This window comes from Podarcis filfolensis (genome assembly GCF_964270895.1).
Source record: "Podarcis filfolensis genome assembly, chromosome: 3".
NCBI lineage: Eukaryota > Metazoa > Chordata > Lepidosauria > Squamata > Lacertidae > Podarcis > Podarcis filfolensis.
Genome location: NC_139606.1, coordinates 120,762,099 through 120,789,679, shown reverse-complemented (window position 1 = coordinate 120,789,679; position 27,581 = coordinate 120,762,099). Strand labels below are relative to the sequence as shown.

The window sequence follows — 27,581 nt, the reverse complement described above, 5'->3', positions numbered from 1 at the left end:
AAATAAATGGAATGAAAATATGGATATGTTACACATGCTTTACCAGTGAGTAAGAAAAAGGGTGTCCCCCCCACATAGCAAACTCTTTATGAAGCCTTTAAACAGCTCTCTGATTGAATGCAGGCTACAAGTTGGGACCCCTTTGCCCTCCGTCTCTCCTTGGTTTTTGGGGGGTGCCCACCCCCTGCCACGTGCCCAAGGGAGTCAGGCGATGAGTCTTGTACATCCGTATCTTTATTGGTCTGGGAATTATACATGTGGCTGCTGTTACATGATACATGGATACCAGGGTTACACATCGGCGGGGGACTGATGACGCAAACCAGCTGCACCATGGAACGGGCGCATGGGCGCACAGAAACAACACAACACGCACGCAGCGGGAAGCACTGCAACCGATCCTCACAACACACGCACAGCTGTCGCAAGAACGGGCCACAATATTTCGGAGGGTGAATGAGCTTGCGCCCACAGTCCTTTGCTTCGTTGCAGAGGGTACCTTGGGGGCACCTTTTGGGATTGTGGGGCACACGCACACCTTTTTGGGGGCATCTGCAGCTGCCTCCAGCCCACCGCGGTCTTCCTCAGCCAGAGCTGGCATGTTGGCACACTGCCTGGCCGACCTGCGGGTGGTTGGGCACCAGTTCCTGAAACGGGGGTGTTCACTGTGCGAAGGTGAGAGAGGCTAGAACACGGTTCTGTGGATCCAGCCCAGAAGTTCAGACGGAATTCTGTAGCCTCTCCACATGAAAGATTCCGGGTTCAGTCCCTGGCAGGATCTCCAGAAGGTTCTGGAGGAAAAACTCTCCTCTGGCTGAGTCCCTGGAGAGTCACAGATCAGCCTCCTCAGGACATCACTGGAGGCTTTTAAGCAGGGGCCGGGTGGCCACCTGTTGGGGATTATTCAGCTGCAATAGGGGGTTGGGCTAGATGGCCTTTGGAGGGTCCCTTCCAACTCTGCAGTTCTGTCCCACGATTCTGTGATTCCAGCCAACAGAGGAAGGCCATTGGGTTCATGGGAGTCTCTCTCCCCTCTACCTGGACATACTGCCTTCTGCACTCAAGGCAGCTGCTCTGCCCCCTTATGATTGACGAGGCCATCTCCAAACCTGCCTTGCAGTGTGGCTAACTACTCTGACGGCCAGCAGCTCTGCCTAAAAGGGTCTTGTGCAAAGCAAGATATCCGTCCCTGATCTACTGCCTTTCAACTGGAGAGTCCAGGGATCAAACCTGAGGCCGCCTTCTGCATGCAAAGCCTGGGCTCTACCAATGAACTATGGCCTGTCCTAACCATCTCTCCTTTTCTGTTGCTGTGGGAGAAACCGGAATCGTGGTAAACAGCCTGCAGACGTTCTACCGGGAGCGCTGGACATCTGTGCCGCCTGCCCTGCTCTTCTGCTTTCTGCAACAACCCGCATGCGGAAATGTAGCAGCTAAGGCTTTTCCTCCCATGGGAGCAGGAGGGAGGAAGAATATTGCCAGCTAAGAAGAGCCTGCTGGGTCGGGTCAGTCCAGAATCCTGTTCTCAAAGTGGCCAACTAGATACCTTAATGGGAAGGCTGTTAGCAGGATCCGAGCATGAGAGCCCTCTCCTCTCCTGCGACTTCCGGAAACTGGTGTTCAGAAGCATCGCTGCCTCTGATTGTGCAGCCATCCAAGTTGGTGGCCATCTCCAGTGGGAGGGAGTTCCATAGTTTAACGATGCGTTTTTATGTGTTGGGCTGCTGCTAAAAGGTGCAGGAGCAGGGCAAGGGGAAAAGGTGGCAACCTTTCACACGCACATATGCACACACCCAAATCTACACATTGTGATGGCCTGGGACTTGGGCTCGGACTCAGAACCAGAGGAGTCTCAGTCTGCACCAGATCCTTTGCCTCAGGCATCATCTGAACCAAGTCTGGGGCCTGATTCTGAAGAGTCCCAGTCTGCACAGGTTCCCCTGCAACAAGCACCAGCTGGGCCAAGTCAGGGGCCTGAGCCTGCCCTGGCTCCAGATGCGGGGATTCCCTTGTTGCCTTCAGCTGGGCCATCACTTACAGCTGCTCCACTACCGGTTGGGTCAGGGGAGGCTGAGGCAGCTTCTGGGTCTAGTGACCCACCGACGTCTCCCGAGCTGCAGAGACTGAGGTCTGAGAGAAGGAGAGACCTGAGTACTCGCAGGAGGAATGCTCGCCTTCGGGTGAGACAGGGAGGTGAGTTGCTGGGGGATCAGGACTGGCTGTTACCCCGACAAAGATAAAATGCTGTCGGACCCCGCCCCAGGTTGCGGGAGCAACATTGCTGGAACCGGCCTGAGACCCTGTGCCTGACCTTGCCTGGTTTCCTGCCTTGACCCTGTCGGACTGACTCCTTGCGGAACCCTTGGATTTGGGACCGGACCTGGACCGCGTGGCTCGGGTTAACCCCCAGGCCCAGCACACACATGCACAAATTTTTCTCTTCCACTGCAATGGAAAACACCCTTGCATCTTTCCCCGGCTCACACATAGGTTCACCAAAGGAGAAGAAGAAAAGGAGGAGTTTGGATTTGATATCCCGCTTTATCACTACCCGAAGGAGTCTCAAAGCGGCTAACAATCTCCTTTCCCTTCCTTCCCCACAACAAACACTCTGTGAGGTGAGTGAGGCTGAGAGACTTCAGAGAAGTGTGACTGGCCCAAGGTCACCCAGCAGCTGCATGTGGAGGAGCAGGGAAGCGAACCCGGTTCACCAGATTACGAGTCCCCCGCTCTTAACCACTACACCACACTGGCTCACTTCCAAAGGAGTCTTTGGAAGGGCAAATAGCGGTTCGATCTCAGTGGTCCTGGGGCGGGGGGCGGGCAAAGAAGGTGCTTGACACGAGGCGGGAGGGTGGCTGGAGTTTAGCAGCTGCAACTCTTCGCCTTGGATGGTTCTCCAGTTTCCCCGAAGCTGCTGCAAACGGTGCCCCAAACTGTGCAGAATAAATGAGGGCAGGAGCTGGGGTGGTGGGACCTTCGATGGATGTGGGGGGCAGCTGCCTGCAGTCAAAAAGAGTCTGTCCGCCTGCCCACCTCCAACACATCTACCACCCCCCCTTTTGTATGGGGGACAAAGGAACTGCTCACATTCCCGGGGGCCCTGGAGGCCCTGGTAAGCCCGGCCGCCCCTGGATCCCAGGGTCCCCTTTTGGCCCGGTCGGCCCGATTGGGCCCGGCGGCCCCATTTTCCCTGGGATGCCCGGCTTCCCCTGCAGCCCAGGAGGTCCAGCTGGTCCCGGTGGCCCCCCAGGCCCTGGGGGCCCCACATCGCCCTTGGGGCCCGCTTGCCCTTTGGCGCCCCCTTGTCCGAAGCTTCCCTTGGCCCCTTTGAAGCCAGGGAGGCCTTTCGTGCCCACGAGGCCTCTCTCGCCTGGAGGGCCTGGGTTGCCTGGGGGGCCCTGGGCTCCTGGGGGCCCCGGTGGCCCCAGGCTCCCGGAATCGCCTTTCGCTCCCCTGCTCCCGGTTGGCCCTTTGACGCCAACATCGCCTCTGTATCCTCGAGGGCCAGGCGGGCCAGGGACACCTGGATAGGAAGAGAGGGAAATAGGGGGTCAGTGACAGTAAACAATGCAACAACATCTAGGGCAGTGTACGACTATGAGATTGTGATGGGGGGTCAGTCTGGATGATGCCCTGGGTCCCCTTTCCAATTTTTGGCCTCCTGTGCCCAGTGAGGCTTGGGATCCTATAGAAGAGATTGCTGAACCGTACAGGTTTCTTTGTAAGAAAAATGACCACTTGAATATCCTCATCGGCATCCCAAAATAATGATCTGAGTTGTAAGAGCAACAGCTAAGGATGGATGGCGGCCAACAGATTGAGGTTGAATTCTGACAAGACAGATGTACAGTCATACCTCGGGTTGAAGTAGCTTCATGTTGAGCATTTTCGGGTTGCACTCCGCGGCGACCCAGAAGTAACGGAGCGCGTTACTTCCACATTTCGCAGCTCAAAGTGACGTCACAGGCATGCGTGGAAGCGGCAAATCACGACCCGCGCACGCGCGGATGCGGGTTGCTTTGGCTTCAGAATGCAAACGGGGCTCCAGAACAGATCCCGTTTGCATCCAGAGGTACCACTGTACTGTTTTGGGAGACAGGGGGCGGGCAGGTGTGGACGACTCCCTGGTCCTGAATGGGGTAACTGTGCCCCTGAAGGACCAGGTGTGCAGCCTGGGAGTCATTTTGGACTCACAGCTGTCCATCCACACCTTATACCATGTTTGAAGACATAAGGAGAGACTGCTGGATCAGGGCTGTTGCAGGAATTTATGTATAGGTGGGGGGTGTGTGTTGCCCCTCCAGCAGATATCATGCACATGCAGCCCACTACCAAAACCAGCGCAGTCACTTTTGTGACTTTTGTGATTTGTCCCCACAAAACACTTCATCGCAGTTTCTTCCTATTTATTCAAAGGACCTTTGCTGCACGATACCAAATGTAAGAATTCACTGATCAATGTATCTCTGTACTGGCTCACTGGGAAAACTTCAGAAATTCCTATAGACCTGTGAGCTCAGCTGCTCAGCAGCCGCTCTGCCTGAGTGATAATTCCTGGCATCCTGATACCTGAGTGCCAGACAGGTAGCCATTCCAGAAATAACAAACTCAGATGAAGACAAAAGGGTGGGATGAACTTGGCTGGGAAACAGGGAAATGTAAAGATCTCTTTTGTTCCACTTGATGGGTGTTTGGTGGAGGGCAAGGGGAACCATGGGGCAGGTCCAGGATGCTCAGATTCTTGCCACCAGACCTCCCCTTTCATGATGTAACCGTGATGTATCAGTGATGTAGTTTGGGGAGGGGTGTAACATGGAGATTAGCAGCTAATAAAAGTTTGGGTTCTCTTTTCTTTGGGGCTTCCATCCTGTTTCACCTTGGAGCAGGTGGGAGTTCTGTAGTGACAGTCTTCAATAAAGAACAAGCCTACTGCTTTGGTATTCCTGGCTGGGGTCCCTGTTTTTTTGTCCAAGGGAGCCCTCAGATTTCTCCATTAACAGGGTCGACAGAAGCAAAGCAGTCTTGCTGATATTCTTGGCTCTTTTGCTCGGCCTCTAGGATTTGGAAGCTGAGCCCGGGACATTTGCAAACAAACAGGCCTCCCAGAGACTGCCCGGAGGCGCCTCTGGGCTGGTGTCTTTCTGCAACATGTCACGGGCAACTGTGTTATGTTCTCCTTGCCAACCTGAGGGTGAAGAGGGGAGGATCCAGCCTGGGACTGCTTAGATCTGGCTACCTGGCTGGGAGGGTCTGGGAACTCAATGTGCTGGGATCTGCAAGCAGAGAGATCAACAGCAGCCTCGAGTGCTCAGCTCCCACCCAGAGAAAGCCAAAGAAAACCTCCAGGAGGTTCGCCCCCCCCCCAGCTAGCGTTTGCAAGCTCACAGCCCCGCCGGCTTGGGACGCAATCCTGTATTGACTCAGACCATCCTGCCAGGCCACGCACATAACTAGCCAGTCTGAGGCGGTACCCAGGGGTGGTTCTGGCTTGCGCCAGCTCGCTGTGCATTGCACTCTTTTTCCATAGCAATAAAAAATTTTTAAAACAACAGAGCTCAGCAGCAGGAAGGATAAACAGCACTCGGAGCAGCTGGGCCAGGGAAGTGGGGGAGACTTTGCTGAAGCTGCGGCAACAGGGCAGCTCCTAAGAGGATCAAAATTTAAGGGAGGCAGAGGGGAAAAGGTCCCGGCTTGGCACCCCAAATCTAGGGCTTTGTTTGATCCAAGGCTCAGCTCCAAAATCAGGAACTCTTCTCCTGAAAGGTGCATGGGAGAAATAAAGGGGGACTCTGAGCATATGCAGAGTGCTCTCATCACTAAGTGATTATTGCCAGCTTCCAGGCAGCTAGGGAGACTCAGACCAGTATCAGACTATGTCCACTGCATCAATTCTAGGATGCCAATGGTCGGTTTAGCTGAGCATTCTGTTCTCACAGTAGCCAATCGGATACCTGTGGGAAACCTGCAAGCTGGATTTGAAAATAATAATAATAATAATAATAATAATAATAATAATAATAATAATATATTTGTACCCCACCCATCTGGCTGCATTTCCCCAGCCACTCTGGGCAGCTTCCAACAAACAAAGATTAAGAATACATTAAAATGTCACACATTAAAAACTTCCCTAAACAGGGCTGCCTTCAGATATCTTCTAAATGTTAGGTAGTTGTTTATTTCCTTGACATCTGGTGGGAGGGCATTCCACAGGGCAGGTGCCACCACTGAGAAAGCCCTCTGCCTGGTTCCCTGTAGCTTCACTTCTCACAGGGAGAGAACCGCCAGAAATCCCTCGGCGCTAGACCTCAGTGTCCAGGCTGAACGATGGGGGTGGAGACGCTCCTTCAGGTCTACTGGGCCGAGGCTGGTTAGGGCTTTCAAGGTCAGCACCAACACTTTGAATTGTTACAGATAGGTAGCCGTGTTGGTCTGCCATATTGGTCTTTGAATTGTGCTTGGAAACATCCTGGGAGCCAATGAAAGTCTTTCAAGACCAATGTTATATGGCCTCGGCCGCCGCTCCCAGTCCCCAGTCTAGCTGCTGCATTCTGGATTAGTTGTAGTTTCCGAGTCACCTTCAAAGGTAGCTCCACGTAGAGTGCATGGCAGTAGTCCAAGCGGGAGATAACCAGAGCATGCACCACTCTGGCGAGACAGTCCGCGGGCAAGGAGGGTCTCATCCTGCGTACCAGATGGAGCTGGTAGACAGCTGCCCTGGACACAGAACTGACCTGTGCCTCCATGGACAGCTGTGAGTCCAAAATGACTCCCAGGCTACGCACCTGGTCCTTCAGGGGCACAGTTACCCCATTCAGGATCAGGGAGTCCCCCACACCTGCCCGCCTCCTGTCCCCCAAAAACAGTACTTCTGTCTTGTCAGGATTCAACCTCAATCTGTTAGCCACCATCCATCCTCCAACCACCTCCAGACACTCACACAGGACCTTCACCGCCTTCACTCTTCCCTCCTGTGATTTCCAGCAACTGAGCTTCAGAAGCATTTCTGTTTCTGACTATGGAGGCAGTTCCACAGTTTAACTATGCACGAACCCAGGTCTGGAATTTTGGCGGTGCGCAAAATGTCCAATGCGCTGAGACGGCAGCCATAGCAGCAGCAGCAGCAGCGCACCTTGGGGGGTCTGAGCAGATCCTCGCATTGCAGCAGGGTCCCCCAACACGGCACAGACTTTCACTCCCTGCTGCAATGTGTGAAGCATCTTCCTAAAAGGCAAACCCTTTTTCCTTCCATCCTGGGATGCCGGAGTCACAGCCAGAGCGCTGACACTCAGCTGTTTCCATCAATGGCCTGTGTGTTTTTATGATGCATGTTGCAGCGCGTGTCAAATGGGAACCAGCTTTGGGGACCACGTCCTGAACACTGCAGTGCCCGGACGCCGCGTTCACTTGCGAACAGATGAAGGAAGGCTGGCATTGTGCCTTGCCTCTGGCCCACTTGATGCCTAGGTCGCTCATGGCCTGGCAGCCTTTTCAAGGGATTAGATAAGGTAAAGGTAAAGAACCCCTGGTTGGGATGCAGGTGGCACTGTGGGTTAAACCACAGAGCCTAGGACTTGCCGATCAGAAGGTCGGCGGTTCGAATCCCCGCGACGGGGTGAGCTCCCGTTGCTCGGTCCCTGCTCCTGCCAACCTAGCAGTTCGAAAGCACGTCAAAGTGCAAGTAGATAAATAGGTACCACTCCAGCGGGAAGGTAAACGGTGTTTCCGTGCGCTGCTCTGGTTCGCCAGAAGCGGCTTAGTCCTGCTGGCCACATGACCCGGAAGCTGTACACCGGCTCCCTCGGCCAATAAAGCGAGATGAGCGCTGCAACCCCAGAATCGACCATGACTGGACCTGATGGTCAGGGGTCCCTTTACCTTTAAAGGACCCCTCAATGGTTAAGTCCAGTCAAAGGCGACTATGGGGTTGTGGCGCTCATCTCACTTTCAGGCTGAGGGAGCCAGCGTTTGTCCACGGACAGCTTTCCGGGTCGTGTGGCCAGCAGGACTAAACCGCTTCTAGAGCAATGGAACACCGTGACGGAAATTAGAGCGCATGGAAATGCTGTTTACCTTCCCGCCACATTGGTACCTATTTATCTATTTGTGCTGGTGTGCTTTTGAAGAGTTTGGAGGCTTTTTAGTTTATAGGGAAAGCAAGCAGGAGGCGACATGATAGAAAGTTAGAAAATTATGCCTGGTGTGATCTGCTCCTGAAGGAGCATCTCCACCTCCATCGTTCAGCCCAGACACTGAGGGTTTTTATAGCTATCCTGATTAGTGAATCTGGAATAAGGCAACAAAAATGATTGAGGGGCTGGAGTGACTCCCTCCTGAAGAAAGGTTTGGGACTTTTTAGCTTAGAGAAATAGCGAGGAAGACGTGACACGATAGAAGTTTACAAAATTAAGCATGGCATGGAGAAAGTGGAGGATTTTGTTTCTCTCTCTCCTAGGCATCCACTGAAGCTGGAAGATTCAGGACAGACTGAAGAAAGGACTTCTTCATGCAGCTCACAGTTAACCTATGGAACTCCCTGCCACAGGAGGCAGGGATGGCCACCAACTTGGATGGCTTCAAAAGAGGATTAGACAAATCCATGGAGGACAGGGCTATTGATGGCTATCACAGTCAGAGGCAGCAATGCTTCGGAGTCCAGCAGATTTTCTTATGTTCTTTTCTTATATGGACACCCACTTTGATTAGTCCCTGAATGAAGCTTGTTTCAACTGGCCAGCAGCTGATGGGAAAGACAGCTCTGCAAATTGGCAAAAACAAGCTTACGAAATATTAGAGGTTGTCGCCCAAGCCTGTGACTCATCTATTTATTTGGGTTTTGCAGCCCAAGTAAACCTGCTCTGGAGATTCAGGAGAGGCTGCAAAAATCCAAAGCCACGCATCGAAAGCAGCCCTTACCACTCTGTTCCATGGGTGGCTGGGTGGCTAGAGTGGTCCCTAGAAGTCCACAGTGTGCAGGTCAGGATCTAGGCCTCCCTGAGTCCAAACTGGGTCACTTGGGGTCACGAGACCCCCTGGCGCAGGAAGGGCACAGAGTCCCTGGCACAAGAGCTGGCCACGGGAGCAGGGAAGATGTCTTTCATTGTTTCATTCATTAATTAAAATATTTGTACACCCCAGTGGCATGAAAAATAGGTCAAAGTGGCTTCCAGCAATAGAAACCTAAAGCATGCCAGAACAAACACCCAAAGTTAAAAACAGACCTCATTTAACCATAGTGGAATGAGTACTTTTAATTGGGCCTGATGGAAATGAAAAGTTTCCAGCAGGTGATTAATGGTTAGCACAGAAGGCACCTGCAGCAATATGAGAAGGGGTCTTTTCTGTGGTGGCTCCCCGTTTGTGGAACGCTTTCCCCAGAGAGGCTCGCCTGGCCCCTTCATTGCATATTTTCAAGCACTTTGCGAAAACATTCCTTCATCTGTGTAAGCCTCCTTGAGTCCCGGATGGGGAAGAAACTGGGATATAAATACAGTGGTACCTTGGTCCAAAAAACGTTTGAAAACCAGAACACTTACTTCTGGGTTTTCAACATTCGGGAGCTGAAATGTTTGAGTACCAAGGCGTTTGAGAACCAAAGTTCCACTGTAATTATAATCATAGTAATAACAATTTCAACCAGGCTTTTAACTATCTATGGCCTTTTAGAGTGGGTGAGATCCTTTAATGTACCGTATTTTTCGCTCTATAAGACGCACTTTTCCCCTCCTAAAAAGTAAGGGGAAATGTGTGTGCGTCTTATGGAGCGAATGCAGGCGGGAGGCTCTGCTCAGCGCTCCCTTTAAAGAGCCGCACACATGCTCCGTGCGCTCTTTAAAGGGAGCGTGGCTCTTGGGGGAGCCTTCATCCTGCTGCCCGGGAGAGACTGCACATGGCTATCCCATAAGCCAGGACAGCAAGAGGGATCACTGCGCAGCGATCCCGCTTTCTGTCCTGGCTTCTGGCTTAACGGCGGCTCTTGTGAGAGGTGGGGGAAGGGACAGAGTGCGTGGCTCTGTCCCTTTCCCCACCTCCCACAAAAGCCCCCAAGAGCCATGCGGAGTGTGTGTGTAGCTCTTGGGGGCTTTTCCCCAAGGAGGGAGAAGGGCAGCCCTTCAGTCCCTTCTCCCTCCTTGGGAAAAGCCTGCAAGCGCCGCACAAACGCTCCACGTGGCTCGTGAAAGGGAGCGTTGAGCAGAGCCTCGGATGCATACAGGCTCTGCTCAGCGCTCCCTTTAAAGAATATTTTCCCCCTTGCATTCCCCCTCTAAAAACTAGGTGCGTCGTGGTCAGGTGCGTCTTATGGAGCGAAAAATACGGTATGTCGTGTCTCCCGGTTTTAATGCATGCATCTATTATAGCTTTATTTTTCGTAAGTCGCTTTGAGCCGCCATCTCGAAAAGGGCGGCTAATGAATTTAACAAGCAATGATAAAAAACACCCTGTGCCTCCCGCTTGCCTCCCCATCGCCGCTTCTCACCTCGCAAGACGGTGACGTTTCGGAGGATCTGCCCGTGTCGGGTGTCCACCGCCTTCATCTCTTCCATGACCATGGAGAGGTTGCGGATGTCAAAGTCCAGGCGGGCGCTGAGAAGGCTGAAGCGCTCGCGCAGGAGGTCAGTGGCGCTGAGCATGAGGCTGACCGACCTGTTCAGGTAGTACAGCTCCTCGGCGTGCGCATGGAAGCCCAGCGTGCAGGAGAGCCGGACGTCGTCCAGGTATTTGAGCATGCTGTGGACGTGGCTGTCGGTGGCGTTGATGTTGGTGAAGATGGTGCTGATTTCGATCTCGTGGGAGGTCATGCGTCCTTCGAGCGTCTCAAAGCGCTCGGCCGTCCGGTTCTGCGTGTAGCGGGCGTGGTACTGGAGGTCGTGCATGTTCTCCTCGTGGTCGTCCAGGAAGGAGGAGACGTTGTCCAGCTGCAACTGCAGGCTCATGACTTGCAAAACCAGGTCGTGCATGCCCTCCGAGTTCTGCCCGATCCTCTGCGAGGTGATGCCCAGGCTGGTCTGGATGCCCTTGACCAGCTCCCCAGTTTTGGAGGAGGTGGTCCTCAAGCCCCCCAGCAGGCGGGTGTAGTTCTGCCAGTCGGACACGATCTTCTGCAGCGTCAAGGTTTCCTCGTTCATCTTCCTCTGGATGATGTGCACCCAGTCGGAGGTCTGGCCGACGGTGAAGTTCATCTGTTGCACGGCAGCCTCCATGTCGAAGCGCTCTTGCGACAGCTCCTTCAGCGAGCTGCCCAGCTCGGAAGTGGCCCCCTGCCAGCCCCTCACCTGGGCCAGGAAGAGTGCCAGGCTCTGGTTGACCCGCTGGATGGCGGAGAAGCACCCGTCCACCTCGTCGTTGATCTTGTTGCTGGCGGACGAGAGCTGCTGGTGGGTCTGGCCAGCTCGGTCGAGCAACACATCCTGCGCCAAGAGCTTCTTCTGGATCCCCTCCAGCTCCTCTTGCAGCCTGCTGATCTCCTGTCCCAGCTGGCCTGCATCGTGGCAGAAGGAGCAGTTGCCCAGGGATTTCTGATCTGGATTGGAGGGTGGGGTGCAGAAAGAAAGCAGGTTGGTTAAACAGCTTCTAGCACATACCCAGCAGTTGACCAGGCCTTGACCAGGCCCCATAGCTAAACGGCAGAACGCACCGCAGAAATAAAACTCTGCCAATCTGCCCAATTACTGTGCACCGTTCCGGTCACCTCAGCTCAAAAAGGGTATCGAACAGCTGGGAAAGGGTAACGAGATCGATCGAGTCCCCTATGAACAAAGGATGCAGCATTGGGACTTTCTAGTATATGACAGAAGTTTTATTTTTATTATTTTTATTTATATTTATTTATTTATACCCCGTCAAGACTGGGCTCAGGGCGGCTAACACCAGATATAAAACAATTGATTAAGATACAACTTAAAAACAAGATTAAAATACAACATTAAAACATTAAAATACAGCCTCATTTCAGTGGAAACTCAAATTAAAAACTTTTTTTGGGATGAAAACATCAAGTCTTCACCAAGGCCAACTATCCAAACTGGTCCTACATGGGCCAGATAAAAAGCCAGGGAAGTCCCCAAATAGGAGTTCCATCACAGAAGGAGAAAGGAAAAAGGAAAGAGGAAGGTTTATAAAGGTATGCCTGGCATGGAGAAAGTAGATAGAGAAAAGTCTCTCTCTCTCTCTCTCTCTCTCTCTCTCTCTCTCTCTCTCTCATAAGACTAGCAATCACAGACATCCAGTGCAGCTGGATTCAGGACAGAGGGGGGAAAAATCCTTCTTTATGCAGTGCATGTGGAACTCCCTGCCACAGCAGGCAGTGATGGCCACAAACCTAAATGGCTTTGAAAAAGGATTGGACCATAGCTGTCAAGTGTCCCTTATTTGAAGGGACAGTCCCTTATTCCAGCGCCATGTCCCGCTGCTGTCCCTTATCGATGGATGTCCCTTAAATGTCCCTTAAATTATGTCCCTTAAATTTCAAAGGAAGCAGCTCCTCTCCCTCCCTCCCTGCCTGCCAGGGAGGAGGGAGGCTCCAACTGTGTTGCTCACCCAATAAGAAGTCTAAGAACGACTGGGGGGTGGAGCTTGCATGCCTTGTGTGTGGCTAGTTAATGCAAGCTGAGGGGGTTTTTGAATGCTGGACGCCGTTTTGCTGCATGTGCTGCTGCAAACTTTGCAGTGCAAAGCCAGGCCAGGGAGCCATCTTGAGGCTGCACAGGCCTTGTGGTGCATGTGTTTCAGATTCTGTTCAGTTGAACCTCTGGTTACAAAGTTGGTTAGACAGTGTTCTCGAAGCTACCAGCATGAGTTTGACCAGACTGCAGGAGGACAGGAAGACTGGAGTGCCTGGAACAGGTGATGCTGCAGGTCCCTTATTTTGGCTGCTGGTCCCTTATTTTCAAGGCTGCTGGTCCCTTATTTTCAAAACTGTAAGTTGACAGCTGTGCATTGGACCCAGTCCTGGAGAAGGAGGGGGCCTTCAGTGGCTCTTAGCCAGGATAGCTTTGCCTTGCCTCTGCAGTTGGGGGCATCAATGCCCCAAAATTTCCTGGGCTGAGCCGGACTGGAGGTATAAATGACTATCAGACTTTGAAAAGCTGGTTTCACTAGATCAAGTTCATCCGTTTCGTGGAATTCATTAAACTAAATGGTTTTAACTGGATTTTGAGAAAGAAAAACCATGCAATTAGTTGCTACTGTTTTGAATTCCATTGCGTTATTATCTTCTCAAGTGGGTTGTTCAAACCGCTGTTCTGAATAATCCTTTTTCTGGGGTGGGAGGGGTAACACGGGGGGTGAGCTGGAAGCATGAGGGCAGTGACACCCCCACCAAAAGTTTGGGAGCCGCTGGACCAGGGAGTAAGCCGCCTGAGAGCTTGGCTTAGAGGGGACTGCTAGACTGGCTTTCTCTGGTTTCTGAGAGTGAGTCAGAGACGTCCCAATCGCTTGCAGATGCTTGCAAAATCCAACCGTCAGTTTGCTGACTGACAGCAAACTTTCTCGCTCCCTCACAAGACATGTTGCTCAGCAATTAAGCAGATGTTGCTTCTTCTCGTTTCAAAGTCTTACTCATCCATTTCCTCTGCGACCGAGATCTTGCAAGACCTGCTAAGCAGAGACCTCCGAGCGCAGAACTGTTCCTGATCACCTGACAGAAGCTTACATTTATAGTACGTTTCCGAGCACAATTCAAAGTGTTGGTGCTGACCTTGAAAGCCCTAAATGGCCTCAGTCCAGTAGACCTGAAGGAGCGTCTCCACCCCGGACACCTGGGTCCAGCTCCGAGGGCCTTCTGGCAGTTCCCTCATTGAGAGAAGCAAAGCTACAGGAAACAAGGCAGAGGGCCTTCTCGGTGGTGGCACCCGCCCTGTGGAACGCCCTCCCACCAGATGTCAAGGAGATAAACAACTACAGTCATACCTCGAGTTTAATGTGCTTCGGGTTGAGCGCGTTCGAGTTGCGCTTTGCGGCAACCCAGAAGTAACGGAGTGCGTTACTTCCGGGTTTCACTGCTCGCACAGACTCTCAAAATGACATCATGCACATGTGCGGAAGCAGCGAAACGTGACCCGCGCACGCGCAGACATGCCGTTGTGTCTTGCGTTCCATTCGGGATGTGAACGCAGCTCCGGAACGGAACCCGTTCACATCCCGAGGTACCACTGTATCTGACTTTTAGAAGACATCTGAAGGCAGCCCTGTTTAGGGAAGCTTTTAATATTTGATGCATTACGGTATTTTCATATTTTGTTGGAAGCTGCCCAGAGTGGCTGGGGAAGCCCAGCCAGATGGGCGGGGTATAGATAATAAATTATTATTGTTGTTGTTGTTGTTGTTGTTGTTGTTGTTGTTTATGTTGTTGTTGTAGTTGTTGTCGTCACCAGGGTGGAAACTGCTCATCCCAGCAGCAGATACCAGCGTGGAAAGCTAGCTGTGTGTAAAACTGTGGAATTGTCAAGTTGGAAGGGATCCCCAAAGGCCATCTAGTCCAACCCCCTGTGCAGCCTGGCAATTTTAATCATGCCTGTACCTACAGATGGATAACTCAGAGGAGATGTCCCTTCCAACATCGCCTGTTAAAGGAGCTGAGTTAGACACAGGTGGAGGCTGGGGAAGTCTCCCTGCTCTTCACTGAGAGCTAACGGAGAGGTGACATTGAGGCTGCAGCCTTTTCTAGATTTGGCGGAGGAGGCTGAGGTTGGCTGTGGTTTACCTGGGTCCGTAGTTCAAAGGCAGGACACCTGCTTGGCATGCAGAAAGTCCTGGTTTGAATCCCTGTCATGTTCAGGCAGGGCTGGGAGCAACCTCAGTCTGGGGAGTGTGATGGCCTGAGACATGGGCTCGGACTCGGAACCAGAGGAGTCTCAGTCTGCACCGGCTCCTTTGCCTCAGGCATCACCTGAACCAAGTCTGGGGCCTGATTCTGAAGAGCCCCAGTCTGCACAGGTTCCTCTGCAACAAACACCAGCTGGGCCGAGTCAGGGGCCTGAGCCTGCCCTGGCTCCAGATGCGGGGATGACCTCGTTGCCTCCAGCTGGGCCATCACTTACAGCTGCTCCACTACCGGTTGGGTCAGGGGAGGCTGAGGCAGCTTCTGGGTCTAGTAACCCACCAACATCTCCTGAGCTGCAGAGACTGAGGTCTGAGAGAAGGAGAGACCTGAGTACTCGCAGGAGGAGTGCTCGCCTTCGGGCGAGACAGGGAGGTGAGTCGCCGGGGGATCAGGACCGGCTGTTACCCCGACAGAGATAAAAGGCTGTCGGACCCAACCCCAGGTTGTGGGAGCAACATTGCTGTTTGCTAGAACCTAGAATCATAGAATCATAGAGTTGGAAGAGACCACAAGGGCCATCGAGTCCAACCCCCTGCCAAGCAGGAAACACCATCAGAGCACTCCTGACATATGGTTGTCAAGCCTCTGCTTAAAGACCTCCAAAGAAGGAGACTCCACCACACTCCTTGGCAGCAAATTCCACTGTCGAACAGCTCTTACTGTCAGGAAGTTCTTCCTAATGTTTAGGTGGAATCTTTTTTCTTGTAGTTTGGATCCATTGCTCCGTGTCCGCTTCTCTGGAGCAGCAGAAAACAACCTTTCTCCCTCCTCTATGTGACATCCTTTTATATATTTGAACATGGCTATCATATCGCCCCTTAACCTCCTCTTCTCCAGGCTAAACATGCCCAGCTCCCTTAGCCGTTCCTCATAAGGCATCGTTTCCAGGCCTTTGACCATTCTGGTTGCCCTCCTCTGGACCTGCTTGAGACCCTGTGCCTGACCTTGCCTGGTTTCCTGCCTTGACCCTGTTGAACTGACTCCTTGTGGAATCCCTGGATTCGGGACCAGACCTGGACCGCGTTGCTCGGGTTAACCCCCGGGTCCAGCACAGGGAGCTGCTGTAATCAATACTGAGCTAGTTGAATCACAGAATCAGAGGGGGACCCCAAAGGTCATCGAGCCCAACCCTCTGCAATGCAGGGATCACAGGCAAGGAAACCCTGGCAGGTGGACACCTAACCTTTCTTGAAAAACCTCTAACTTACCCAGCTCTTGGAGGTTCTCCTGGACCGACCCGATTTTCTTCTCGTAGTACGTCTGGGCCGAGTTAACATCGTCAGCTATAGAATCCACCTTCTTGAAGACTGCAAGGATGACACAAAAAGTGAGCACATTATTCCTGGGGCTACCTGGCTTTGAACACAAAAGCTCACCTTGATTGCTGTGAATTCTGGGGTGGGTTGCTTCTTGGGAGAAATGACAAACCTAGACAGAATCTTAAAAAGCAGAGACATCACCTTGCCCACAAAGGTCCGTATAGTTAAAGCTATGGTTTTCCCAGTAGTGATGTATGGAAGTGAGAGCTGGACCATAAAGAAGACTGATCGCCGAAGAATGGATGCTTTTGAATTCTGGTGCTGGAGGAGACTCTTGAGAGTCCCATGGACTGCAAGAAGATCAAACCTCTCCATTCTGAAGGAAATCAGCCCTGAGTGCTCACTGGAAGGACAGATCCTGTAGCTGAGGCTCCAAGACTTTGGCCACCTCATGAGAAGAGAAGACTCCCTGGAAAAGACCCTGATGTTGGGAAAGATGGAGGGCACAAGAAGGGGACGACAGAGGACGAGATGGTGGGACAGTGTTCTCGAAGCTACCAGCATGAGTTTGACCGAACTGCGGGAGGCAGTGGAAGACAGGAGGGCCTGGCGTGCTCTGGTCCAGGGGGTCACGAAGAGTCGGACACAACTAAACAACAACAACAACAAGGGCAATCTCTTTTTCTTTCTGCAAGCAGAACACCCCGCTCTCCTGTCCCTCGTTTTGCTGTGTTTTACCCTCTGAAATTTGTCCGCCTCCTCCTTCCAGGGTGGAGATCCCGGCTGCAGCCAAGGACTAAGCAGAGCGGAACTGTTTCGCGTTCTTTTGGCTAATGCATCCCCAAGAAACATCCCCTTCTCCTGGCAATCGCCCGCTTTTCCTGACTCATGTTTCTCGCTTGCAGTCCACCGTATCCCACCGGTTCCTCCCGGCCAGCTGGTTATCTGATCCTCGCTTTTCGCTTTGTATTGTACCCTTGAGGTTTCCTTTCCTGGGGAAAATGAGGTGGAAAAATGGTGACGCTGTTTGGTTGACGCTGTGTGTGTGAGTAGGATTTCAATCTTCTTTTTATGTCAAACCAGATTTTAGGCACAATCTCAGCTTCGTTTACCAACCTTGCAATGTTGAAAATGCTTACAGTGCAGCCTATCAACATAATTCCCAAAGTTTCCGGCATTTTTCAGAAATGGATTCTTTATTTCTAAAAATACTCCTGACCCAGATCTGGTTTCCTTTCAAACTTCCCCCTCCTGCCCCCTTTCCAGTTACTAATTTCAAGGAATGGCTTTGCTTTCCTCTTCCCTCCCCATGTCATGTTCATTTTGTGCTGTGATTCTCTGACTGTGAACATGCTAGTTTCAATCTCTGTATGGTGCTTAGAAAAGTATTGGTGCTTTATTTATTTCATAAAATCCATCCAACATTTGAGGGTTGTTTTTTTTAAAAAAAGGCCCTGCAAAGCGATTTACAAAAAAAAGGGAAAGCAATAAAATGATCAATAAGAGAAACTAACAACAATAATTTAAGGCTTTCAAAAAGTGGAATGAACAATATGCTAAGAAAAGAACTCGCAGCAACTTTTTAAACACCTGGGTCTAAACAAAAATGTTTTTAGCAGCCGTTCAAAATTGTGCACCGAAGGCCTGATATCAATAGGCAGGGAGTTCCAAAGTGTAGACGCTGCTATACTAAAGCCATACTAAAAGAGGGAGTTTTTTTTAAACAAATGCAGAAAGGGTATTATGATCTTGTAGGCAAACTGGTCCCAAGTTGTTAAGGGTTTTATTATACTATTAGCAACATCTTTAATTTGGTCCGGTAGCAAATTGGCAACCAGTGCAGATCTCTGATCCCAGGTGTTGTATGCTGGCAAGGCCTCACTCTGGTCAGTAATCGTGCTGCAGCATTCTGCACTAACTGGAGCTTCCCAATTGCTATTGATAATTTTATTGTGTTTACCATTTTGGGGGGAAACTGCTTGGAGGTGTTTTGTTTTTTTTAACAGTCAAGCAATGTGAAAACATTATGAAAATAAATAAATAACCAAGCTTTACCCATTGTGTAGCTCTGAGCCATACACAGAAATCTGTCAGCCTTTCTCCCTTCCACTCGATGCTGAGATCTTGCCTTCTTCAGAACGCAGGCCTGCTGAGCCCTGCAACCGATCCTTATACAGTCGTACCTTGGAAGTCGAACGGAATCCATTCCGGAAGTCCACTCGACTTCCGAAATGTTCGGAAACCAAGGTGCGGTTTCCGATTGGCTGCAAGGAAGCTCCTGCAGCCAATCGGAAGCTCCGTTGGACATTCGGGTTCCCAAGAACATTCGCAAACAGGAACATTCACTTTAGCCAACTGCGTCTCCATCTGAGTTCCTTGAATGTTCCTGCTGCTAAACTGGCTCAAGGGCAGGACTCATTGGAACAAGGTGGTCTTGGGCTAAAAAAACAACCCCTGAAATTTTGCACCAAGCAAACCTGAAATTCTGTATTCTGAGCGAAAGTTGCAAACAGTCTGCACGATTTGCATCAGTCTGCATGATTTACATCGGGCATCTGCTACCTTAGGCGTGATTTGTGATTCTCTTGCAAGACCGTAAGGAGAGGATCAGGCCAATGAATATATGAACGCAGAGCTCTTTCGCCACCCAGGCAGCTGCCGGGGCTGCAGAATTCGTGGCTCTGCTGTGGGCTGGGACAGGACCCAAACCTCAGGCTCCTCTCAGCTGTGTGCCAGGCTCACAAGTTGAGTTCAGCTTTGGGGCACGTGATCTCGAGAGAGAGGGCAGCTTCTCTCTGCCCAAAACAACACGGCAGGGAAGGCCACCTGGGGGAAGCAGGGAAGTTGCTGCCTCAGACCAAGGAAGGGCTCTCAGCCCCGGCCACCTGGTGTGCCAGCCATGCCAAGAGGCAGTGGGTGGTCTCGGCCGAGACCCAGAGATGAGAGAAGGGCCTCCTTTCCTGGAGAGCCGGATGCTGGTCCAGGAGGTTGGAGGCAGCCAAAGACGCCCAGGCAGAGAGGCCTGGGATGGAAAGAGGGGCGCGTCAGGAGTGCATGCAGGAGCTGGGCCCTGTGATAGTAGGACTTTGCAGGACCGGGGCCTTCCTAAGTTTGTTCTGAAGAGGCAAGGTGTGGCCTCACAGGTGAGGCTGATTGGTAACTCACAGCACCTGGTGGCAAGAGCCAGGAAGGGATATAAGGTCAGCATTTCCCTTTGGCTCTTTGCCACAGCAACATGTTTCCTGCCTTGCTGCATTTGGCACCTTGCTTCCTGACCCTCAGACCCTTGACCTCGTGACTCCTTGCTTCTTGACCCTTGGACCCCAGACTTCGTGACTCCTTGCTTCCTGACCCTCGGACCCTTGACCTCGTGACTCCTTGCTTCCAGATCCTCGGACCCCTGACTTTGTGACTCCTTGCTTCTTGATTCTCGGACCCTTGACCTTGTGACTCCTTGCTTCCTGAACCTCGGACCCCTGACTTCGTGACTCCTTGCTTCTTGATCCTCAGACCCTTGACTTCGTGACTCCTTGCTTCCTGACCCCCGGACCCTTGACCTCGTGACTCCTTGCTTCCTGACCCTCAGACCTTTGGTTTCTTGACTCCTGGTTTCTTGACGGCCGGTAGGCTGGAGCCAGCTGGGGGGCCTGCCAATTGCCCCCCTTTCCTTGGTTGTATGCCAACATTGTGGTCCTGATCTTTCTAAGGCTTTATAGGTCAAAACCAGCACTTTGTATTGAGCCTGGAAACTAATTGGTAGCCAGTGCAGTCGGACCAGGATTGGTGTAATATGCTCAGACCGTCTTGCTCTGGTGAGCAACCTCCGCAACAACCATCCAAGTAGGACTGGAACCACTGCAAAGCGGTGCCACCAAACCCTAGTTCGGAGAGTCGTTCCAGAAGGATGCCATGGTCGATGGTATCGAAAGAGGTCGAGAAGAATTAACAGGGACATGTTTCCCTTGTCTCTCTCTCAACAAGGTCATCATACAGGGTGACCAAAGCAGTTTCTGTGCCAAAACCAGGTCTAAGCCCCAACTGAAATGGATCTTCCGAAAGTTTCTTCCAAAAGTGCCTGGATCTCTTTTAAAGCCATCCAAGTTGGTGGCCATCACTGCTTCCTGTGGCAGAGAGTTCCACAACTTAACTATTGTGGGATGTGAAACACAGAGCAGTCAAGTACAACATCCCTAGAGTGGACATAAAAAGGGGATGTCTGGACCAGCCAGTCGGAACTTCCTGTTTCCTCCTGGACTGACAGACTTCCTCTACATGTTACCAGAGGTGGGCATGGCCTCACCTGTGCAGGTACCAAAATACCTCAGCAGAGGCCGCCATCTCTCTGACTACATTCGTCAAAGAAGCAACATCTGCTTAGCCTAAGATGCTCTTGCTTCCAGCCAAGAGAGGACAAAGGAACTATCTCTTTATGGGATAAATTCCAGGTATATTACTTTTGTGACTTAAGTCTGCCTTCTGGGATCCATTTGTGAACAGAATGTGAGTGAGTAAACTCTTTATATACTTTTATAGAAGACTGTGTCGTGTCTATCTTTTTATGAAGGGACTAAAGGGGAAATTACCAAGGAAACTTATTTTAGAGGCTTTAGCGATCCTGAGCAAACGCATCTGCTGTGCAAGTTTAAAAAGGGGAATGTTACTCTGCTAAATTGTGAACTTGTTAACACAAGTTGGAAAGGGTGTAATCAAACAATATATTCTCTCCTGCATCCTTGAACATTCCCACAACTATGCACTTTGCGAAGAAGCCCTTCCCTTGTCCCAAATCTTCCAGCATTCACCTTAATTGGATCTTCGCCGGTTCTAGATTTTTGAGAGAGGAAAACGATTCTCCGTCTGCTTTCTCCATGCAATGCATAATTTTATAAACTTCTACCATGTTGCCTCTTCCTGGTCTTCTCTCTGAACTAAAAAGTCCCAGGGTTCTGCAACCTTCCTGCAGAGTGGAGCCACTCCACCCCCTTGATGATTTCGGTTTCCGTTTCCTGAACCTGAGAGACAGGAGGGATGTGTGTTTCCTACTCACCCAGAGCTGCCAGCACTACCACAGCCACAATGAGCAAGACGACAAAGACATACAGGACTTTCACGGACGTCTGCAGGGTCAGGGTCTTCTCGCACTGACTGCAGTTGGTCCTCATCCGGCCTGGATTGGGGAGGGAGCATAAAGCAGAGATGGGAGATTGCTGTTGTTGTTTTTTAGTGTATTTTTATTAAAGATTTTCTTGGTTTACAAAAGTATGTGCAATCTCTCTCTCTCTTTTTAAGTAACATTTTTTTACAGATCAGTTTCATTTGTTGAGACGTTTCTATTTTGTTGAGACGTTTCTATTTCATTTGTTGAGATGTTTCTATTTTACTTAATATATGTGGGGATTGGTATCAGCGTCGCTTGTGCAGGTTCTTTGCTGTTCACTTGTGTTCCTTTGGTGGTGAGAGAGGTTGGGGTTGGCCCAGGGTGTGGTCATTCATTTGTGGTTGGCTGTTGTGGTCTTTGTTTTCGTGTGTGAGTGGGGTGGGTGGGTGTTTTGGATCAGGTTAGCCATATTGATTTGTATGCCGTTGGTGGATTTTTGTCACTGTCTTGTTGGGCTGTGTATGTGATAAAGGGGAGCCATACTGGGGTGAAGGTATCTTCTTCTATTTGTCCCCGTGTCAGTTTCAGTTTATTGGTTAATTTTTTCTAGTAGGGCTGTTTCCCATACTATTTGGTACCATTGGTCCATGTTTGCTCCTGACAGGTCTCTCCAGTGTCTGGCTATGATGTTTCTGGCTGCTGAAAGTAGGTGGGTTATGAGTTCTTTGTGGTTTAAATGGGCATTATTGTCTTGGGAGATGTTTAGCAGGGCTAATTCTGGGGTGGTTTCTAATACTTAGTTATTTTACATATTTCTCGTATGGCTGTTCTGCAGAATAGATGGATTTTGGGACACTCGATGGGAGACTATTGTGTGTCTAGCAGAGGTGTTTGTGCATCAGTGTCAAGTTTAAATGTCTTAATCAGAAATGGTGGAGTTTACATTTGTCTGGAGGTTTCTCCCCTGGCCTGAAAACTCCACCCCTACCCCCAGATGACCCAGAAAGCTTGCTGGCATCATAGAACTGGAAGGGGTCCCCAAGGGGGCATCTAGTCCAACCCCAGCAATGCAGGAATCTCAGCTAAAGCATTCATGACAGTTAATTATCACAGCCGACTTTCTGCCCTGTACCTGTCCATGCTCAGGTTCCCTTCTTTAGTGCATGCCGGGATGTGGACACACCATAACTTTAAAGCACATTCTTTCCCTCAAAGAATTCTGGGCATTGCATTATTTTATAAGCTTCTACAATACCTTCTCTTGCTTGCCATTTCTCCAGACTAAAAAGTCCTAAATGCTGCAGTCTCCCTTCGCAAGGGAATCACTCTGTCCCCTTGATAATTTTTGATTACATTCAATTGATTGCTCCGATAGCATCACAAGCACAAATAATCATTAATGTTCAGTAAAAAGGATGTCTGGAGGGACTCTGGTCTGCCCCGCGGAGGACCGTAAGGACCACAAATAACAACATTTTGGAGGTCCCAAGTCACAAGGGGGTTAGATTGGTCTCAACTAGGGCCAGGGCCTTTTCAGTACTGGCCCCGACTTGGTGCAACGCTTTGTCACAAGAGACCAGGGCCCTGCGGGACTTAACATTTTTCCGCAGGGCCTGCAAGACAGAGCTGTTCCGCCTGGCCTTTGGTTTGAACTCAGTCTGACCCTTATGTTTCCCTCCCCTTATGGTTTTGATCTATGGGCTACTTTTAAAATGAGGCTGCATTTTAAATTGCATTTTAACCTGCATTTTAAAATGGTTTTTTCCTATTATGTTTTTACTGTGATTTTATTGGTGTTAGCCATCCTGAGCCCAGCTCTGCCCAGGGAGGGTGGGTAATAAATAAAGTTTTTTATAATGTATTATTATTAAAGCTGTGTGAGGAGTCCTAGTTCATATTACGTTGTTGCCGCCGCTGCCACTTTTTGTTGACTATCTTGTTTAAATGTTAGGGTTCATTATTGTTCCACAGGATGTGTACCACTTTAAAAGTAGGAATGCATATCCTGACCTAATTTTCACAGCTGTTTAGCAGTGTAGCTGGTGATGAAAAGTCACTGTAATTAGCTGTGTCAGCAATTGTGAATGATATATACCTTACTCTCTCCTGGTGGGTGGGTGGGTGATGATTATAGACACTATGTAAGATGTATGTTAGAGGAGTTTTGTTATTAAACCATGCAAATATATTTTTGCGTCTCTTCAGTGTTTCCATCTGCGTGGTCTACTCTGCACACACTCTGTGGCATGTTTCAAATGCCCAGTACTTTTATGTATGTTCCTTCTCTTCGCATCACCGCTTGCAAGCATGCGAGCGTATACACACACACACACACACACACACACACACACACACACACACACACACTTCTTTTTGGGCTCTAACACACATTCTGCCCAGCTGCTCTTACCATTTGGCCTGTATCTGAAGGATGGCATCTCGTCGTCTTCTCCAATGAGGTCTTCCTCTGAAATACAAAATGGAAACATTGTTTTGTTAAAAAATAAGAAGGACAAAGTGCTGGGATCAGCTGCTTCCATGGAACAAAAGGGGCACGGTGTTAAACCTTTTTAAACAAACTATCTGTCCCCTTGGCATGCCAAATGACCTCTTCGGACCCTTGCCCTCATTTTGCAACCAGCACTGAAATTGTCAAACAGAGAAAATCCTTTCCAGCTCTGCATCTCCACTCTGTGCCCTTGGCCATAGCTGAAAAATTGCCGGATGCCCTATGAAGCGAGAGTTTGTGCACATGGCATTAAAGTGCCTGGAGCCTACCCCACTAGCTTGTTGTTGTCGTCGTTTAGTCGTGTCCGACTCTTCGTGACCCCCTGAACCAGAGCACGCCAGGCACTCCTGTCTCCCACTGTCTCCCGCAGTTGGGTCAAACTCATGCTGGTAGCTTCGAGAACACTGTCCTACCATCTCGTCCTCTGTCGTCCCCTTCTCCTTGTGCCCTCCATCTTTCCCAACATCAGGGTCTTTTCCAGGGAGTCTTCTCTTCTCCTGAGGTGGCCAAAGTCTTGGAGCCTCAGCTTCAGGATCCGTCCTTCCAGAGAACACTCAGGGCTGATTTCCTTCAGAATGGAGAGGTGTGATCTTCTTGCAGTCCAGGGGACTCTCAAGAGTCTCCTGCAGCACCAGAATTCAAAAGCATCCATTCTTCGGCGATCATGTATATTTCCCCAAAATTTCTTAATTTTATCACATCCCCGCCATACATGAACATGCCTCTCCTGTATTGTCCTCTACAGCCACGGCAGGTCTTGCAACCTTCCAATGGTTTGACTTCACCCCAGAATGCGCACTCCTTCGTTGTCTCCTGAGACAGACAGATGCCAATCAACCTACTCTGAATTTCTGGTCAGAAACCTCCTTTTGACCCACTGCCCTTGAGGCTTCCAGCCTTTTTCGAAAGCAGTAGATGGCCAAGTACAACCGGGATGCTTCGGGGAAAAGAGCAAAGAGCTCGCCCCCCCCCTGCTCTGTGTTTCTTGGACGCTGTGGTTCATTTAAGAGATGAGGGCGCACCAGGGATTTCTTTGCCAGCCGCAAGCCGGGCACTCTGACAAGGAGAATAAGAGCTGGCAGAGACGTCGGCCATTGAGGGATGAAGAAGACAGACGAAAGATTTCAAGAGCCCTCAGAGCAGGTTCCTCACCCAAAGCAGCTAGGCTTATGGTTTACAAACATACACACTGTTGTGGGCAGGGCTAGGGGGTCAGTCTAGATGATGCCCTGTGTCCCCCCCTTCCAATTCCTGTGTTAGTCAGACAAGTTTAGTTACACAACAAGGACCTTCGCTGGCCCCTTGAGTGTCCTCATCAACATCTCAAAAGAAGGAGCCAGGATGCGAGAGACGCAACTAAGTGAGCGGCTCCTCTGGACTAATGCTACCTGGCTGATAGGTAAGGGGCACAGTATTGTGTGTGAGCAGGGGTGCCAACTTGAATAAAATATTGGGGGGCCCAGACAAACCCTACCCCACATAATCAAGCACATGACATGGGACACACACACCATTTGAATGGCAAGGCCCATCAGTCTTGGGGTCCCCAGAATCCTGAAAAATTTTATTGGGGAGGGCGAAGGGACTTCAGCCCCTAGGAGTTGGCTCCCGTGTGTGTGAGGTTGGGAGGGTGGAGTGGGTATATTTATTTTTAGTTTTTTCTTTCTTTGCACTGTATTTGCAAATTTAGTTTTTAATGCCTAGTCAAAAGCAGAATTTCGGGAGAATTAAGGTAATACAGTGCCATATGCTGCAGCCGTTGAAACTGATTAATAGTTCAGAAATACCCATTTAAACCTCTTTTTATATCCTCCTGTAAAACACACACACACATTGAATCTGCATTGCTTTGTTTGTGTGTTTTGCAGTTAATTACATCTTCTATTTAACGCGGTATTGTTTTTAACACTTGATTGGAAGCCGCCCAGAGTGGCTGGGGAAACTCAGCCGGATGGGTGGGGTATAAATAATAAATTATTATTATATAATTATTATTCTAAAAAACAGTTTTAAAAGGAAATGAAATGTGTAATTACCAAATGTTTCCCTGGTGACAAAGTTGGTTTACGTGTTGGGGTTTAGCTGCTTTGGTGGGAGCAGGGAGCGACCCCTCTCCTAATTTTGTGGGTTGTTATGAGGAAGAAATCACCAAAGCCATCATAGCGTACAAGAATTTGCAGGGGAGGGGAAAAGAAAAAGTAAAGTTCTGCTTCTGGGGGGTGGGAAAGACAAGGATAGCTAACATTTGATACTAGCCACTGCTGGTCTGAAGACTAAATAAAAAATTAAAAAATTAAATTGGAAAATGCAGCTGACATTATAGCAGTCTCCCATCATTAGGTGTTGGGTATGTTTAGAGGAGACTGAGAAGAGATAGGAGAGCCATCTTCTAACATCTCAAGAGCTGTCACATGGAAGAGGGAACTCCGGGTATTGGGTGCTATATAAATTCAATAAATAATAAAAAAAAATAATCAAGATTTTCTCCTGCTCTTGGAGGGTAGGACTCAAACCCATGGCTTGAAGTGACGAGAAAGGAGTTTACGACTCAACACATGGAAAAACTTTCTGACGGTAAGAGCTGTCCAACTGTAGCACGGACTCCCTTGTGAATTCTCCTTCTTTGGAGGTTTTTAAGCAGAGATTGGAGGGCCATCTGTCATGGGTGCTCTAGCCGAGATTCTTGCCTTGCAGGGGGTTGGACTGGATGACCTTTGGGGGTCCCTTGCAGCTTTACACTTCTATGATTCTAGATGGACCAATGGTCCGGCCTTGTATAAGGCAGCTATGGATGAGGGGGAAGGTTTCATTTCCGAAGGCACTCAGGGCACAGTTTATTTCAGCACCGTCTGCTATTGATTTTTCCTTTCCCTCTTGATCCTCCTCATGGCTCCATAAAGCCGAAGGGGGGCTGGCGATAGGGCCATAAAAAAACAATGAAACACCTCAAAGCCAAATCAGAAATGCAACTCACGCCCTATATTTGAAAGCAACATAAGCCAGTCTCCCCAAACCTGGCATCTCCCAGATGTTTCGAACTGCAAATCTGATCGGTCCCAGAATGTTGTGATAGGAATTTTATGGTCTTGGATATATGGTGATGTTCATAAGTGTACCAACCAAGCACATACATAGATCAGCACAGGAAAGCAAACCTGGAACCATTTTGATTCCTAAACTGACCAAATCTTTTCTCTGCAAGGTCAAAATGGAAAAGCCTCCCCGTTGTCTTTTCCTTCACAAATCCTGTCTTAAGGGTATGTCTGTGTTTGAATAGGGTGTGAGGCTGTGACCTGGCCTAGGAACTAAGTATTTATCACTACAAAAGACTGGCCAGGCTCCCCAGGAAATCCAATCAAGTGACCATTAATAGGTAACCTGCCAGACAGGAGGTGAACAAGGACAGGAGAAAAACAACATTTAAATTTCTGTTTAGACCGCCTTTTCTATGATGTAGGGATGATGTATCTGAGGGGTGGTCTTAGGTTACACACCTTCTGTGATGTATGTAGGATGTATTTGGGGGTGGTCTTGATCTACAGGGTGGCAATTTCAAAAGTCTTTATAAGGCCTCGCGTGCCATTGTTCTGGGTTCCTCCTCCTTTCCTGCGTGTGAGGGGAGCACCCTGTTGCAACAGATCAATAAAGATCAGACTTACTAGCTGCTTTGCTTCTCAATATTCTCTGGTTGGCCTCTGTTATTCTTTCCTACCAATAGGGAACCTATGTAAGGACTCTGTAGGGGCTCTTGCATACCCCATAAGGGAAAAGGGCAATTTTTGTTTACAACAATGTACAGGAATAGTGGAAACGGCTTTATGTTGAGTCAGTCTTGTAAACACTGGCTGGCAGCGACTCTCCAGGGTTTCAGGCAAGCCCTGCCTGCAGATG

At 50.0% G+C, this 27,581-nt stretch overlaps 1 protein-coding gene across 1 annotated transcript in view; it reads right to left on the bottom strand.

The window, feature by feature from the left end:
• Positions 1-217: 217 nt before the first annotated feature.
• SCARA3 (scavenger receptor class A member 3) overlaps positions 218-27,581 on the bottom strand; it is a 46,561-nt gene continuing 19,197 nt past the window's right edge. Inside the window, exons 2-6 of the mRNA XM_083605215.1 lie at positions 23,592-23,648; positions 21,131-21,250; positions 16,033-16,131; positions 10,481-11,524; positions 218-3,526 (exon numbers count right to left, since the gene is read on the bottom strand). Of these exons, the coding sequence (XP_083461341.1) occupies positions 3,087-3,526; positions 10,481-11,524; positions 16,033-16,131; positions 21,131-21,250; positions 23,592-23,648 (1,760 nt within the window). The 3' untranslated portion in view covers positions 218-3,086. The remainder of the gene's footprint in view (positions 3,527-10,480; positions 11,525-16,032; positions 16,132-21,130; positions 21,251-23,591; positions 23,649-27,581) is intronic.